Here is a 15,065-nt window from a genome sequence, read left to right as displayed (position 1 = left end):
TCTATGTATCTTTTTATAAGACACTTTCTGAGGCAAAACCCTCACTCTTTCCCAGTTAATGTTACCTACATGTCTGTTCCAATAAAAGACAGCACCAGGGCTGAAAAAAAAAATCCTCATATTTAAAAGGTATTCCTTTGTCATTAAATAACTGACTAACCAAAATAATATTTTTTTGCACAATTATCAAAGGAAATTTATTTATTTTTGTACAGTAAATCTTTGTTGTGCCAAATTATGTAACTATGCGGGGGGAAATTATGCTAGTAAATTAAAGACAATATTAAAAGACATTGTTTGGGAAAGTACGATTTTGTCAGGATTTTAATTACACAAAAGCAAAAAATTTTTAATTTGGTATGAAGTTCCATAAAGAGGTGGGATTTTGTAAGTGTCGTTTAATCCAATTAATTTTGAATGTATAATTAACAGCAGTAAGTGGATAAAATTGAGACCACATGACTACAGACTTTTTAATGAAATGTTTCTTATTTTTCCATTAAAAAATCAATAAATATTGGTCAGTGGTTTTAGAAGTCTGAGCATCAACATAAAGAAACGTTGTAGAGCTAGACGAGAAAGACCCTCTACTTTAGAAAGTAAAGTTCTGCCCTTAAGAGACAAATCTCTGTGTAACCAGAGATTTGGTTTCTTTTAGTTTTTTTCCATAATCAGGAAAGTGTTATCCACACATCCTTTGATATGACTATAACCAGATAAGTGACTTTATCTTTCACTGGGATACCATCTATGTTTGTCAAAAGACAATGTTTGATTGAAAATAACTCACATTTATTCATATTTAAGTATAAACCTGAAGCCTGAGAAACCTGAGCAGAGTTGTGTAAAAACAATTAAGTATAATCCGTTAGTTGACTCAGTATGACCTGCCTGTCAGCAATATTAATGCCCTGCAGCTTGCCCAAAGATGAATATAAAGCAAATGTCCAGCTAGTAAAAATAAATATGTTGCAAATTAAATCTGGTAGATAAGCCTGTTGTTTTTTTGTTGTTGTTGTTCTTTTTACTTGATAGAACAATTTGCATTTGCATAAAGTGTAAACTGCTTTGATAAAAAAGGACCAAAAGAAAAAATTTCTAAAGCATGAAAAAGAAAATTATGCTCAACAGACTCAAAAGATATATAAAGGTCTGAAAACAAAATAAAGCTCTCATGAACAATTAAGTCTGAATAATCAATAATATCTAACACTGATCTAATATTATTAGAAATACGTAAAAAAAAAAAAGACTTGGATTCATCTACAAAAGAGTCTATTACTTTTTTTTTTTAATTTAGCAAAAATTAGAGCTAGAATTTTATAATCATTGTTAAGAAGACATATAGGGAGCTGACTGTCAAGAAAAAAAACATATTTTTTTGGCATTTGGGAGTAACATAAGGGAAGAGGGCCTTTTGAAATACTTTCTCTGAAAACATGCAAAAGGAAAGGAGCTAATTGTTTTGCAAACAATATGTAAAACTCAGAAGACAAGCTATCCACTCTTGGAACTATTGGTTGCACTACAACACACGTTACTTCCGCATTAATCAATTGCCAGTTGTAAAATTAATCAGAAGTGAATCTATGTAGTTTATCAGTAATTTTTTATTTGTAGAATCCAGTTTGATCTCTGACTGGTGACTCTTCTTTGAGTTTTCAAGCAGTTACATCTTGTCATATCATGGATTGAGTACTTTATTTGACTGTGAAGCTGTTCTGTGTGGATCAACTGATGTTAGTAGCAGGACAGGAAGAGGCACTTCTTCATCATCATCATCATATTGTTCACTGGTGTGTTCAGTGGTGAATGTGGGTCATGTGACTCTCTCCTGGTACAAAGGAAACAGTTTATTGTCCAGCATCAGTGTGTCTGATCTCAGCATCAGTCTCTCTCTACCTCTGGAGGTGGAATATCAGGATAAAAACAGCTACAGCTGTGTGCTCAACAATCCCATCAGCAACCAGACCACACATCTGGACATCAGTCAACTCTGTCACACATGTTCAGGTACAGCAGCACTGATATAGTCTTTATTCACTTATGATAATGTATCTCCTTTACTCTCCTTCTCATCCTCCAGACTCTGTATCTCTGATAGTGCTGATTTCTGCTGCTGGATCTCTGTTGATTGTCACTGTAACTGGGATCTTCTGGATCTGCCGGAAACAAAGAAAAACAAACCAAGAAGGCAAGTGTTTCCTACTGCTTTCAAAGTGTTTTATTCAAATTATAGCCATAATTATCATTTAATCACAATTAATCTCATAATTGTTTGGAGGTAACACCCTCTAGTTCTTTAATATGAGAAGTAACTGAAATGTAGTTATTGGCTTAAGCAATTTCCGTATATTACACTCATATCAGAAACATATCCACATTAATATACAGGTAATGAGACTGGATCAAACTCTACTCATTTCACTCGGAAGACAACAACAACAAAATATTTCCCAAACTGCATTAAAAAAAACTGGAAATGCAAACAGAGAAATGCAAATCTGGCAATTGAAAAAAAAAAAAAAAAAAGGAAATCTGCTAAACACAAACAGAGAAATGCAAATCTGCCAAAATTCAATAATAGTCCTTCATAATCATCGATGTTAATAATTGTTCATAAAAATGTGTATAGGATTATGTTCAAATTAACATATCTCTGCAAGATGATCTTTCACTTATTGAGCTTAAATCAAGACTATATTTCACTATGAATTTTCTTGAATTTATTTGTCAGACATTTGATCTGGTCTTGATTTATAAATTATTTTTTATAGAATGTCTATTATTTAGTAATAAAGATACTCAGCTCTGGAATTTTTGTGTATTTGAACAATGTATAATCAGAATTTGTTGATGCTGTTTTACAAATTGCCGCCTTAAACATATTTAATTAATTACATGCATCAATGCTTTAACTTTGACAGCACTAATAAGACTAATAATAGTTCAAAATGAGTTTTGTTGTAGAATCAGGTGAGACTGGCGATAAAGAGATCACTTATGCTGAACCTACTTTTTCACAAACAAGATGCACTGAAATTGGTAAGATGATTTATTTATGTCAGTGTGTCTTTGTAAGTCACATTAAATGGCCTTGTGTTTTTGTCTGTATAATGATTCATCAAATACAGCACCATAACAGATGTTTATAAAACCCATAAAACCATCATTCAATACAAGAAACACTGACACATATCATGTAATATTCATAATACTCATTGTATCATTGTAACTAAAAAATAATATTTCAACAATTAAGAACAACAAAGTTATAAGTTAAATAATACATTTTAAGTTTGTTTATGAAATACTCCTAGCAATAGTACATGTTAGCATACTAACATATGGGATGAGCAAGTAGAGATTGTAGTGTGTACTAGGATTAGCATGACTATTGCTCATTGTCAGTACTAGCATTAGCATTGCTGTAATGTAGTAATGTAGCTGCCAACAACCAAAGCACAACTGCAACCACACAAAAATGTAATTTTAACAGAAACCCTTCCAAATCTCTAACATAACCTATAATATAATGTTTCATTTTAACATTTACTCTCTTAAAAATCCAGCTGGAGCATTTTCAACATCTTAAATAACTGATGCCATAAGACTGACCACATTATAGGAAAACAGGCTAGATCTTTCCTGTGAATCAGTCAGGAAGTCACATGATACGCGACCAAAGAAGGTCACAGGTCTGTGAGAGGGTCACCCTTACAATATAATCGTGCAAAACACGGCTAAAAGTAATACAATATTATTCTCACTTCAGGAGCCATGTCACACTGTAGCCTAAGACTGGTTGCCCACTGAAGCTAAGCAGGAAAACTAGGTTGCTGTTGAAAGATGTGTTAGTGAGGCCAGCAGGGGGAGTCTACTACTTACGCAAACGTTGATCACACTACAAACAATATAAAACTATAATGCTATAAGAAACAGAAAAGAATAGTTCATTGTTTACCTAGGTCTTCAGTCTATTAGCTCACCTCACCTCTTATCTGACAAGTCTTCGGGTTTGAGTCGTGCGTTCATCACGTGACAGCCCCATAAGCTTTAACAATGCAGTCTGAGCCGGAAAGAGAATTGATTACTTCGTCTCTCAAATCTTCGGGTTTGAGTTGTTCGTTCATCACGTGACAGCCCCATAAGCTTTAACCTATGCAGTCTGAGCCGGAAAGAGAATTGATTAGTTCATCTCTCGAGTCTTTCGAATCGTTCGTTCTTTTGTCACATGATGTGACAGCATTGGATAGAGAAATTTGTTAATGTACAAGCTTCCTTACAAACGGGTGCATAGTTATTATTATTATTATTATCATCATTATCATTATTATAATTATTAGTTACTTTTACAGTTACGTGATGCATCTCAAATTGTAATTTTTTACTTCTAGCAGTTTATAAATGTGTGAATTTCTGTCATGATGGTTCTTTTCCATAACACTGACTGTTGTAACAAAGGTAATAAAGAGTTGGTTATTATTATTACATCACAACTTGACATTCATCGGCACAGATACTCAGCAAAGACCAGACGAAACAGACAAGTCCTCTGCACAGACCCCTATTGCCAACAATAATGTCATGTCAACCCAGGAGCTGTTAGGACCACAATGCAGTTTAATCATGTTTACAGTCACTGTTAAACCAGTCGTCCACTACTGTTTAAAACGGCAGCCCTGCTGGACAGACTACAACTTCACCTCCCGCCAAATGCAGGCATGACGTATCCTGATCTACAAGCAGAAAGAGCTGGAGGAAATATTCTGAATGACATCAGTCCTGTCAATCTGACTAGTGATGTCTGGAATAACCTACCTAACATTGTTCGGGAGGCAGACACACTCTTGCAGTTTAAATCTAGATTAAAGACCCATCTCTTTAAACTGGCTTACACATAACACACTAATACGCTTCTAATATTCAAATCCGTTAAAGGATTTTTAGGCTGCATTAATTAGGTCAACCGGAACCGGGAACACTTCCCATACTCTTTACGGTTCAGACTGCATAGGTTAAGCTTATGGGTCTGTCACGTGATGAACGAACGACTCGAAAAACCCGAAGACTCGAAACAGGTGAACTACTTGACTAATTCCAGTACAGAACCTATAGGATTTTGCGCATGCGCAAATGTACGAATCACTCCCCGAGACGACTCGTTCTTCCCAAGTCACATTAAAGATTCGTTCAAAATGGACGAATCGTTCAAGAACGACCTATCACTACTTGAAATTTGAGCTGAGTCAGGCCAGCTGTTTCTGCCTGTTTCCAGCCTTTACATTAAGCTAACCAGCTTAGTTTTATGTTTACCGTTTAGACTTGAGAGATTTTCAAATAAATCTTGGCAAGAATGAGCAAATAAGCACATTTCCCAAAATGTCAAACTTCTTTAAATACCAGTTACATTTTTGTTTAAAAAAGGGTAGTGGTTATGTGTAAACAGGAAAATTGGTGGCTGCTATGAGATTATGAAATTTTGTATGAAAATGTCCTTGTATGATTACAGGTGCCGATACTTGTTACTTATTTTAATCTGTCTGTCTCGTTCTTGTCGTAAGGTTATCATAGTCAGCCAAATCCAGTCCGTATAGAAACCAGATAGTGGACATGCAACCCGAGACAACCACAATGCCAGCGAAGACCATGACAATTGAACATCACAACTTGACATTCATCGGCACAGATACTCAGCAAAGACCAGACGAAACAGACAAGTCCTCTGCACAGACCCCTATTGCCAACAATAATCATGTCAACCCAGGAGCTGTTAGGACCACAATGCAGTTTAATCATGTTTACAGTCACTGTTAAACCAGTCGTCCACTACTGTTTAAAACGGCAGCCCTGCTGGACAGACTACAACTTCACCTCCCGCCAAATGCAGGCATGACGTATCCTGATCTACAAGCAGTAAAACAAAAAACTCTCTGGGACTGGAATAATACCACGAAAAAGAAGACTTTTGCCTCCTACTGCCAGCAGCTTACATTCCGGAGATTTTTCAGTTAAAGGCAGTTCATCATTGAATTCAGTGATGTCATCATCCAGCTCAGTTCAGTTTAAATAGTATTTGTGCAATCAAGTCAATGATATCTCTGGAAATGAAGTGAAGTGAAGTGTCCCCAACTAAGTAAGCCAGAGGTGACAGCGCCAAGGAACCAAAACTCCATCGGTGATAGAATGAAGAAAAAACCTTGGTAGAAACCAGACTCAGTCGGGGGTCCAGTTCTCCTCTGGCCAGACGAAACCAGCGGTTCAATTCCAGGCTGCAGCAAAGTTACATTGTGCAGAGGACTCAACTGGTTCCTGTGTTCTTGTCCCGGTGGCCGTCTGAGACAAGGTCTTTACTGGGGATCTGTATCTGGGGCTCATCTAGTTGTCCTGGTCTCCGCTGACTTTCAGGGCTGTAGAGGTCCTCCATGCTAATGCACTTCCATTAATGCCAACAAAGTTTTCTAGTCTATGCAAAAGAATGTTGTGGTCAATAGTGTCAAACGCAGCGCTAAGATCCAATAGCACTAATAGAGAGATACAACCACAATCAGATGATAAGAGCAGGTCATTTGTAACTCTAATGAGAGCAGTCTCGGTACTATGATACGGTCTAAATCCTGACTGGAAATCCTCACAGATACCATTTTTCTCTAAGAAGGAATATAATTGTGAGGATACTACCTTTTCTAGTATCTTGGACAGAAAAGGGAGATTCGAGATCGGTCTGTAATTAACTAGTTCTTTGGGGTCAAGTTGTGGTTTTTTGATGAGAGGCTTAATAACAGCCAGTTTGAAGGTTTTTGGGACATATCCTAATGACAATGATGAATTAATAATAGTCAGAAGAGGATCTATGACTTCTGGAAGCACCTCTTTTAGGAGCTTAGATGGAATAGGGTCTAACATACATGTTGTTGGTTTAGATGATTTAACAAGTTTATATAATTCTTCCTCTCCTATAGTAGAGAATGAGTGGAATTGTTCCTCAGGCGATCTATAGCAAGCTATCTGATGCGATACTATAGCTGACGGCTGCATGGTTACAATTTTATCTCTAATAGTATCGATCTTGGAATTAAAGTAGTTCATAAAGTCATTACTGCTGTGCTGTTGGGAAATGTCAACACCTGTTGATGCTTTATTTTTCGTTAGTTTAGCCACTGTATTGAATAAATACCTTGGGTTATGTTTGTTTTCTTCTAAAAGAGAAGAAAAGTAATCAGATCTAGCCGTTTTTAATGCTTTTCTGTAGGATAGGTTACTTTCCCGCCAAGCAATACGAAATACCTCTAGTTTTGTTTTCCTCCAGCTGCGTTCCATTTTCCGGGCTGCTCTCTTTAAGGTGCAAGTGTGCTCATTATACCACGGTGTCAGACAGTTTTCCTTAATCTTCCTTAAGCGTAAAGAAGCAACTGTATCTAAAATGCTAGAAAAGAGAGAGTCCATAGTTTCTGTTACACATCAAGTTGTTCTAAGGTTTTGGATATGCTAAGGAATTTGGATAAATCAGGAAGATTACTTACAAAGCAGTCTTTTGTGGTAGAAGTGATGGTTCTACCATACTTGTAACAAGGAGTAGAATTTACAGTTTTAGCTATATGAAGTTTGCACAAGACTAAATGATCTGAGATATCATCACTTGGCTGCATAACTTCAACACCATCAACATCAATTCCATGTGACAGTATTAAATCTAGAGTATGATTTCGACAATGAGTAGGTCCTGAGACGTGTTGTCTAATCCCAATAGAGTTCAGAATGTCTATGAATGCTGATCCCAATGCATCTTTTTCATTATCAACATGGATATTAAAATCACCAACAATTAAAACTGTATCTGCAGCCAGCACTAACTCGAATACAAAATCAGCACATTCTTTAATAAATTCTGTATGGTGCCCTGGTGGCCTGTATACAGTAGCCAGTACAAACATCACAGGGGATTTATCATTAACACTTGTTTCACTGGATAATGTTATATGAAGTACCATTACTTCAAATGAGTTATACTTGAAGTCCGCCCTCTGAGAAATACTGAAAACATTGTTATAAATTGAAGCAACACCTCCCCCTTTACCTTTTGAGACGCGGCTCATGTTTATAACAGTAATCTTGGGGGGTAGACTCATTTAAAATAATGTAATCATCAGGTTTTAGCCAGGTTTCTGTCAAACAGAGCACATCTAGTTTATGATCAGTGATCATATCATTTACAAAAAGTGCTTTCGTAGAAAGGGACCTGATATTCAATAAGCCAAGCTTTATCATTTATTTATCCATATAACATCTGTCATAGTCTAGATGACTAGTTCTGTCATTCTGACTAGTGATGCAGCCTGAAATCATAATCACACCATCTTTGTTTATTTAGCCAGAGGAGAGCTGAGCCGACTAAACCTGGTTTCTCCCAAGTGTTTTTTTTTTCTCAGTTTCAGTCACCTGGTGGAGTTTGGGTTCCACTGTCACCTCTGGCTTGTTTAAAAGAGACTGAATATTCAATAATATTATTGATTTGACTGTACTCACACTATTGCATGATGACGAGACTTGAACTGCATTGAGGTGGATTAAGACATCACTTAACCCCCCCAACCTTTTCTATTCACAAAAACCTTTGCATTCTCGTTATTACTTTTCAATTCCATTTAATTATTTTTAAACAAAACAAATTCAAGATAATATTTAAATATGTTATTTTTTGCATACATTGCAAAAATGTCACTGCAGGCATTCATTACAACTTAAAAGTACTTAAAAGTACCTAAAGCTCAATTATAAAGTAACTTTAACAAATAAGCGCAAGTCAACCTGTCATACCAAACAAGACCACAGCCAAAGGATTGCATATAAACTACTATACGGCCCTATTCAGAATCACTAAACACACCAAAATACAAATGAAAAATGGAAACATTCTGCATGTGTGGAGGCTCAGCAATCTGAAGGCGGCTCGACATTATTAGTGAACAGTGATTAAAAAGTTGTCAGAGCAAGCGATTGTGTCTGTGTTTGGAGCGTCTGATGCCCATGTACCTAAACGGTGAGCGTGATTTGACCAAGTACAACATGTTCCTGGATCAACATCCTTGTAGATCCTGGAACATCATTCCAATCAACCAATCAGAATTGAGAGATAACTTTTCAGGAAATGTCAGTTTTAGGCTTACAATCAGGATTAGGTGCTTCTACACCCTTGTTAATCAGCTATCATTTCCCTCTGATTTTAGGAATAAAGTATGGGTAAGGTTAGGTTTAGGGGTAGGGATTGGGTTAAGTTTGTATTTTTGGACAGTAATGTTAATCCAGGATCAACAAAAGATGTTGATCCAGGAACATGTCTTGGCAAAATCACGGCGACCATACATAAACACCACCGATCCTCAAAAATCCTCCAAAACACGCCTCTTTGGTGAGCATCCCTTATAAAACACTCGCTGTACATTAATTTTGACAACTACGTCAATATATTTAAGTATATATAACCAAGTATATATACTTAACTGTGTTCAAGCAGAAACATGATGTTTTAGTGATCAGTGCGCCGAGAGCGCACATAACGTTACACGGTTCGTTTGCGCATCAAACATAACGGATAAACATGTGCCTAATACGACTCTTGTATGTCACTGTAATCGCCTTTACCTTGATTACAATTGTCATCTATCAAAACCTTACTAGCGCGACATTGGGTTGATTTATTCAGCTGAGATCTGTGGTTTGCATCTTCATATGCTCATGCAGCGGTATGTAGTCTGTATTTTTCACAGCGCGATGATAAACGGCTTGAGCTGCTCCGAAACACAGGATATCAACTCAGAACACGCACAAGAGAGGTGGTGCCATGGCCGTGGGAACTAGGGGTGCTGAGGGTGCAGCAGGGCCGGGTCTGAGATTTTCCTTGTGCCCCTTGATCATCCCCAAGATACGTATTTTTTATGATCGTTTTGTGATTAATTATTTATTAAACTGACCAGAAATATATAGCCTAGTGCGGTTGCATTTTTCTTGCGTGCGTCCCTACATCTCCCCATCACACTGACAGAATTTCATGTGAAATGTTCACGCGATATTACTGTAATTTTACATTCCGACTTGTAAAAACCATTCACGTCCCCTTCCTTTTTATGAGCCGTTTTCTGAAGCTTTCCCGCTTCTCAAGACGATGGATCAACAAGCATCGAACAAATTATACAGCCAGCAAAGAATATTTACATTATCAAAGAATATCACTGAATTCAGTCTAGCGTGTGAGCACTTTAAAAAAAGCTACTGAGAGTTTGCCAACTGCTTTCCAGATACAGTATTTTATTATAAAATATGAAGAAAAATAAATAAATAAATATGCATTAAATATGATCACTGTGTTTCTATTACACTTTCTTGTCCTGGTTCAATGCTTCTGTAGGTTAAAATGTCTGAATGGTGCATAAATGCAAGAAGAAGCTCTTAACCTACAAACTTCATGCTCTAAATGGCTGTTCTGTCATGCACAAGATGTTTGTCCACCCAGCAGAACAAACCACGTTTCTGAAGAAAACCGACCGCAGCAGGTTTCAGTTTGACTCAGAAGCTGCTATTAAGTAAGACTAATGTTAGATGCAGACACTTTGTAACTTTTCAAACTTTGTATTTCCATGCACAACAACTGACTAAACTGAATATATACAATCATTTTTTAAAACGCTAGAGTTGACTAGATTAATATTCATATTATTAGAGTAATGTTCTTCTACTTTTACATATTTACCAGTCAGACAGACTGTCCATTATGAACAGTTCATATGAACATTCATTTATATACAGAATGTCCACTATATATATATATATATATATATATACATATATATATACATATACATACATACATATATATATATACAGTGCCTTGCGAAAGTATTCATACCCCTTCATTTTTTTCACGTTTTATGTTGCTGCCTTATGTTAAACTGCTCTAAATTACTTTTTTCCACATCAATCTACACTCCATACACCATAATGATAAAGCAAAAAACAGGTTTTAAACATCTTTGCAAATTTATTACAAATAAAAAACTTAAATGATTCCATTGCATAAGTATTCATCTGGGATACTTATACAATCAAAATAAAATTTCATTGTGCAATGCATGCTGGGTGCCAGTACAAAACTCCCAGCATACATTGCACAATTAAATTTTATTTTGATTGTCACCAATGTTGAGATTCATAGGCTGAATGTTGATGTCTGTGTGTGTTTAAGTTCTGCCATAGTTGCATTGTGGCATGATTTTTATTTTATTTTATTAATAGTCACCATTGTTGAAATTCATGTGCTGATTATTGATGTCTGTGTGTGTCTAAACGGTGCTGTAGCTTTAAAGGTTTGTGCATAAAATGTTTTTAAATACCTTCACAATAGCTTGTCAATGTATCTTGTAGATTCATATCAGTACCATGAACAACGAAATTAATTGACCCATATAATTGGACACTAATTGAAATCAGTGAATTAGGTCATGAAATTATCATTACATCATCACCAATAGCTATTAAGACCACTTCATTAAAATTTTTCTCAGCTTTTCTTGTCATAACAAATGTGTTTTACAAACACAATTACAACAACAGAGAAAAACTAACATTAAAGGGGTCATATGATTCTGCTAAAAATAACATTATTTTGTGTATTTGGTGTAATGCAATGTGTTTATGCGGTTTAAGGTTCAAAAAACACATTATTTTCCATATAATGTACATTATTGTTTCTCCTCTATGCCCCGCCTTTCTGAAATGCGTCGATTTTTACAAAGCACATCGGTCTGAAAAAGCGAGGTGTGCTCTGATTGGCCAGCTATCCAGTGCGTTGTGATTGGCCGAATACCTCAAGCATGAGATGGAAATGTTACGCTCCTTAGCATACTCAGTGTGGGCAGGTGCCAAGTCCTGCTGGAAAATGAAATCAGCATCTCCATAAAGCTTGTCAGCAGAAGGAAGCATGAAGTGCTCTAAAATTTCCTGGTAGATGGCTGCGTTGACTGTGGACTTCAGAAAACACAGGTTTTCTGGGAATAAAAGGATTTAACACTTATCCCTGAGGCACATGGTGCATCCCATTTTCCTGCCGCCATTTTGAATATATTATGCAATATCTGAAAACAAAAAAAATAGATAAAAAGATAACAATTAAATGGAATCGTAGACAACACTTTGGGGGTTCGCCAGTTGGTGGTTGGGACATGATGCTGCATCTTTAATGGTTCAAATTGGCTTCCAAATATCTGTCCCCTGTAGTGACCACGATGCATCAGTGGGATATATATATATATATATATATATATACATACATACATACATACATACATACATACATATATATATTTTGAAGGCGTTTAGAGCATGTGAACTGAGCATCAAACTCTGTTGGGGGAGGATTCATCAACAGGTTGACAGTCTTCAGCAGACAGCAGCGGACATTAGATCAGTCTTTTCACTGAACCCTTAAAGAACATGCTTCACACACTTGTTTTGTTCTGCTTGTTCTGTTTGTGCTTGTCGAGTCTGATGGGTAAGTTATAAAAGCATTTTTGCTGAGGATTTTTGTTCAGATTTTAAGATTTACTTACTTTGAATTCACATGTCTGTTTAATCAGAATTTTAATTTGAAATTTCCAGGACTTTTATCGTGACTGTAAATGTCTCCTGATCAAAAGCCAAAACCACCATTGAACTACTTTCAAATTTCAGGCTACTGATGTTAAATTAAATATCTTTATTTAAAAAACTGTAACTGCAAATTCTTGCCAGCAATTTCTCAAAAATATATATATTTTTAAATACTCCAGCTATAATCATAAATAACTACCATAAATTATATAACTTCACACACTGATTATACTCTAAATAAGTTTAAAATATATAAAGATCAAATTATTGGTTCATGATTATCTGTCTTTTCACGTATTTCACCTTTCACTTTGCTTCTGTGTCTTTGCTGCTGTTCTGTATGTTATTTGGTTCATATTTAAACAATTAAATTTACAGCTGATTTCAGGCTTTAGAAACCATCAGAAGCTTTCATTTGTTCCTGTTAATGTTCTTCAGGTGTGTTTGGTGCTGAAACAAATAAAATACAGATGGTGTCAGTGATGGAGGGAGATTCTGTTACTTTAAACACTGATGTTACTGAAATACAGGAAAATTACAACATAGTGTGGAAATTTGGAAGAGAAAATGTTTTAATAACTACAACTAAAAGAAAGAAACACATCTCTAGATATGATGTTCCTGATGAGAGATTCAGAGACAGACTGAAGCTGGACAATCAGACTGGATCTCTGACCATCACAAACATCACAACTCAACTTGCTGGACTCTATAAAATAGAGATAAGGGGAGCGAAACTGATATCAAAAACATTCAATGTTTCTGTTTATGGTGAGTAGAGATCATTTGTGATGATCCTCAAATATTCTTATTTTGTAACTATTTACATGTTTGATAATTTTATATTTTGAGATCACAGACACACTCTCTAACTGTCAACACTCTAAACACTCAACATGATTAGATTTATCTGTATTACTTTTCATTCTCTCGTGTTTTCAGCTCGTCTGCCTGTTCCTGTCATTAGCAGTAACTCTTCACAATGCTCTTCATCATCATCACCATCATCACAGCAGAATTGTTCACTGCAGTGTTCAGTGGTGAATGTGAGTCATGTGACTCTCTCCTGGTACAAAGGAAACAGTTTATTGTCCAGCATCAGTGTGTCTGATCTCAGCATCAGTCTCTCTCTACCTCTGGAGGTGGAATATCAGGATAACAACACCTACAGCTGTGTGCTCAACAATCCCTTCAGCAACCAGACTCAACACAACATCAACATCACTCAACTCTGTCAACCATGTTTAGGTAAAGCAGCGGTTTTGTGATCTGATCTCTGTCTTTTGTTGTAGGTCAGACACATTCACTTCTGCCTTTAACCTTACAGTACTGGACCCACACTCTCCTACAGAACAAGGCTCACTTCTAAAAGTGTTGATCTCTGTTGCTGCTGCTGGATCTCTGTTGATTGTAGCTGCAGTCATGATCTTCTGGACCTACAGGAAATGTACAAAAACTGATAGAGAAGGCAAATGTTACCTACTGTTTTTACTGTGATTGTAATAAAAATACTCTGAATGTTTTAATCAATTGATAGCAGTAGAGATCTTATGTGTTTAAAGATTCAGGCCTTTGCTGGTGTTCAAATGAACATTTCTATGAATGACGATGCTTCATTTCTTGAGCATCAGTGAACATTAAGTCAAGAATATTGTTCTAAATGTAATTATTGCATACTCTGCTAGAGACTTTTTATGTCATATTCATAAATGCTGTTTTTAAAATTGCAGAATTAAATATTTTGAATTAATTTCTTTAAACAGTTCAGACTTGTGATGAAGAATTAACTTATGCCGAGACAACGTTCCAAAAGATTCAGGCCTTTGCTGGTGTTCAAATGAACATTTCTATGAATGACGATGCTTCATTTCTTGAGCATCAGTGAACATTAAGTCAAGAATATTGTTCTAAATGTAATTATTGCATACTCTGCTAGAGACTTTTTATGTCATATTCATAAATGCTGTTTTTAAAATTGCAGAATTAAATATTTTGAATTAATTTCTTTAAACAGTTCAGACTTGTGATGAAGAATTAACTTATGCCGAGACAACGTTCCACAAAAGGAATTCACACAAACTGGTAAGATTTTAATCTCTGCATTTAGCCTCTGTATTATTATTTTTTATTTTTATTTTTTTGCAGCAAGTCAGATTTAGATCTGTGTGCTTGTGTTTTTGTCTGTATTATGATCTGTCACATACATTAAACACAACGGCATCAGATATTTAAAGCCATAACAAACAAACATAACAAAAAATAATAAAACAAAAGAAAACATTTCCTCACATTAATTCAAAAAAGACTACAACAAGTTTGTGTTGTCAGTTACTATTGCATATTACCATAAGAGACTCTTCAGCACAATAACAACCACAAAACAACAACAACACACTAAAGATAAACTACACTATATATATATA

At 35.8% G+C, this 15,065-nt stretch overlaps 1 protein-coding gene across 1 annotated transcript; it reads left to right on the top strand.

Moving 5' to 3' along the window:
- Nucleotides 1–13,112: 13,112 nt before the first annotated feature.
- LOC107723880 (SLAM family member 9-like) lies at nt 13,113–14,527 on the top strand. Its single transcript, XM_016532609.1, has 4 exons — nt 13,113–13,413; nt 13,585–13,890; nt 13,970–14,089; nt 14,406–14,527. Exons 1-4 carry the CDS (start codon nt 13,113–13,115, stop codon nt 14,525–14,527), a joined length of 849 nt encoding a protein of 282 aa, XP_016388095.1.
- Nucleotides 14,528–15,065: the final 538 nt, after the last annotated feature.

The sequence above is a fragment of the Sinocyclocheilus rhinocerous genome, unplaced genomic scaffold (genome assembly GCF_001515625.1).
Source record: "Sinocyclocheilus rhinocerous isolate Xijiao unplaced genomic scaffold, SAMN03320098_v1.1 scaffold3077, whole genome shotgun sequence".
Lineage (NCBI taxonomy): Eukaryota > Metazoa > Chordata > Actinopteri > Cypriniformes > Cyprinidae > Sinocyclocheilus > Sinocyclocheilus rhinocerous.
Note: the sequence above shows the minus strand (reverse complement) of the source record. Positions and strands in the feature narration are given on the sequence as shown.

What these genes read in the sequence shown, in the direction of transcription:
- LOC107723880 (XM_016532609.1), top strand. Translation starts at nt 13,113, where the DNA reads ATGGTGTCAGTGATGGAGGGAGATTCTGTTACTTTAAACACTGATGTT. An exon ending in ACTCTGTCAACCATGTTTAG is followed by an intron (nt 13,891 to 13,969) that starts GTAAAGCAGCGG and finishes TTAACCTTACAG; the next exon opens with TACTGGACCCACACTCTCCT. An exon ending in CTTCTGGACCTACAGGAAAT is followed by an intron (nt 14,090 to 14,405) that starts GTACAAAAACTG and finishes TTCTTTAAACAG; the next exon opens with TTCAGACTTGTGATGAAGAA.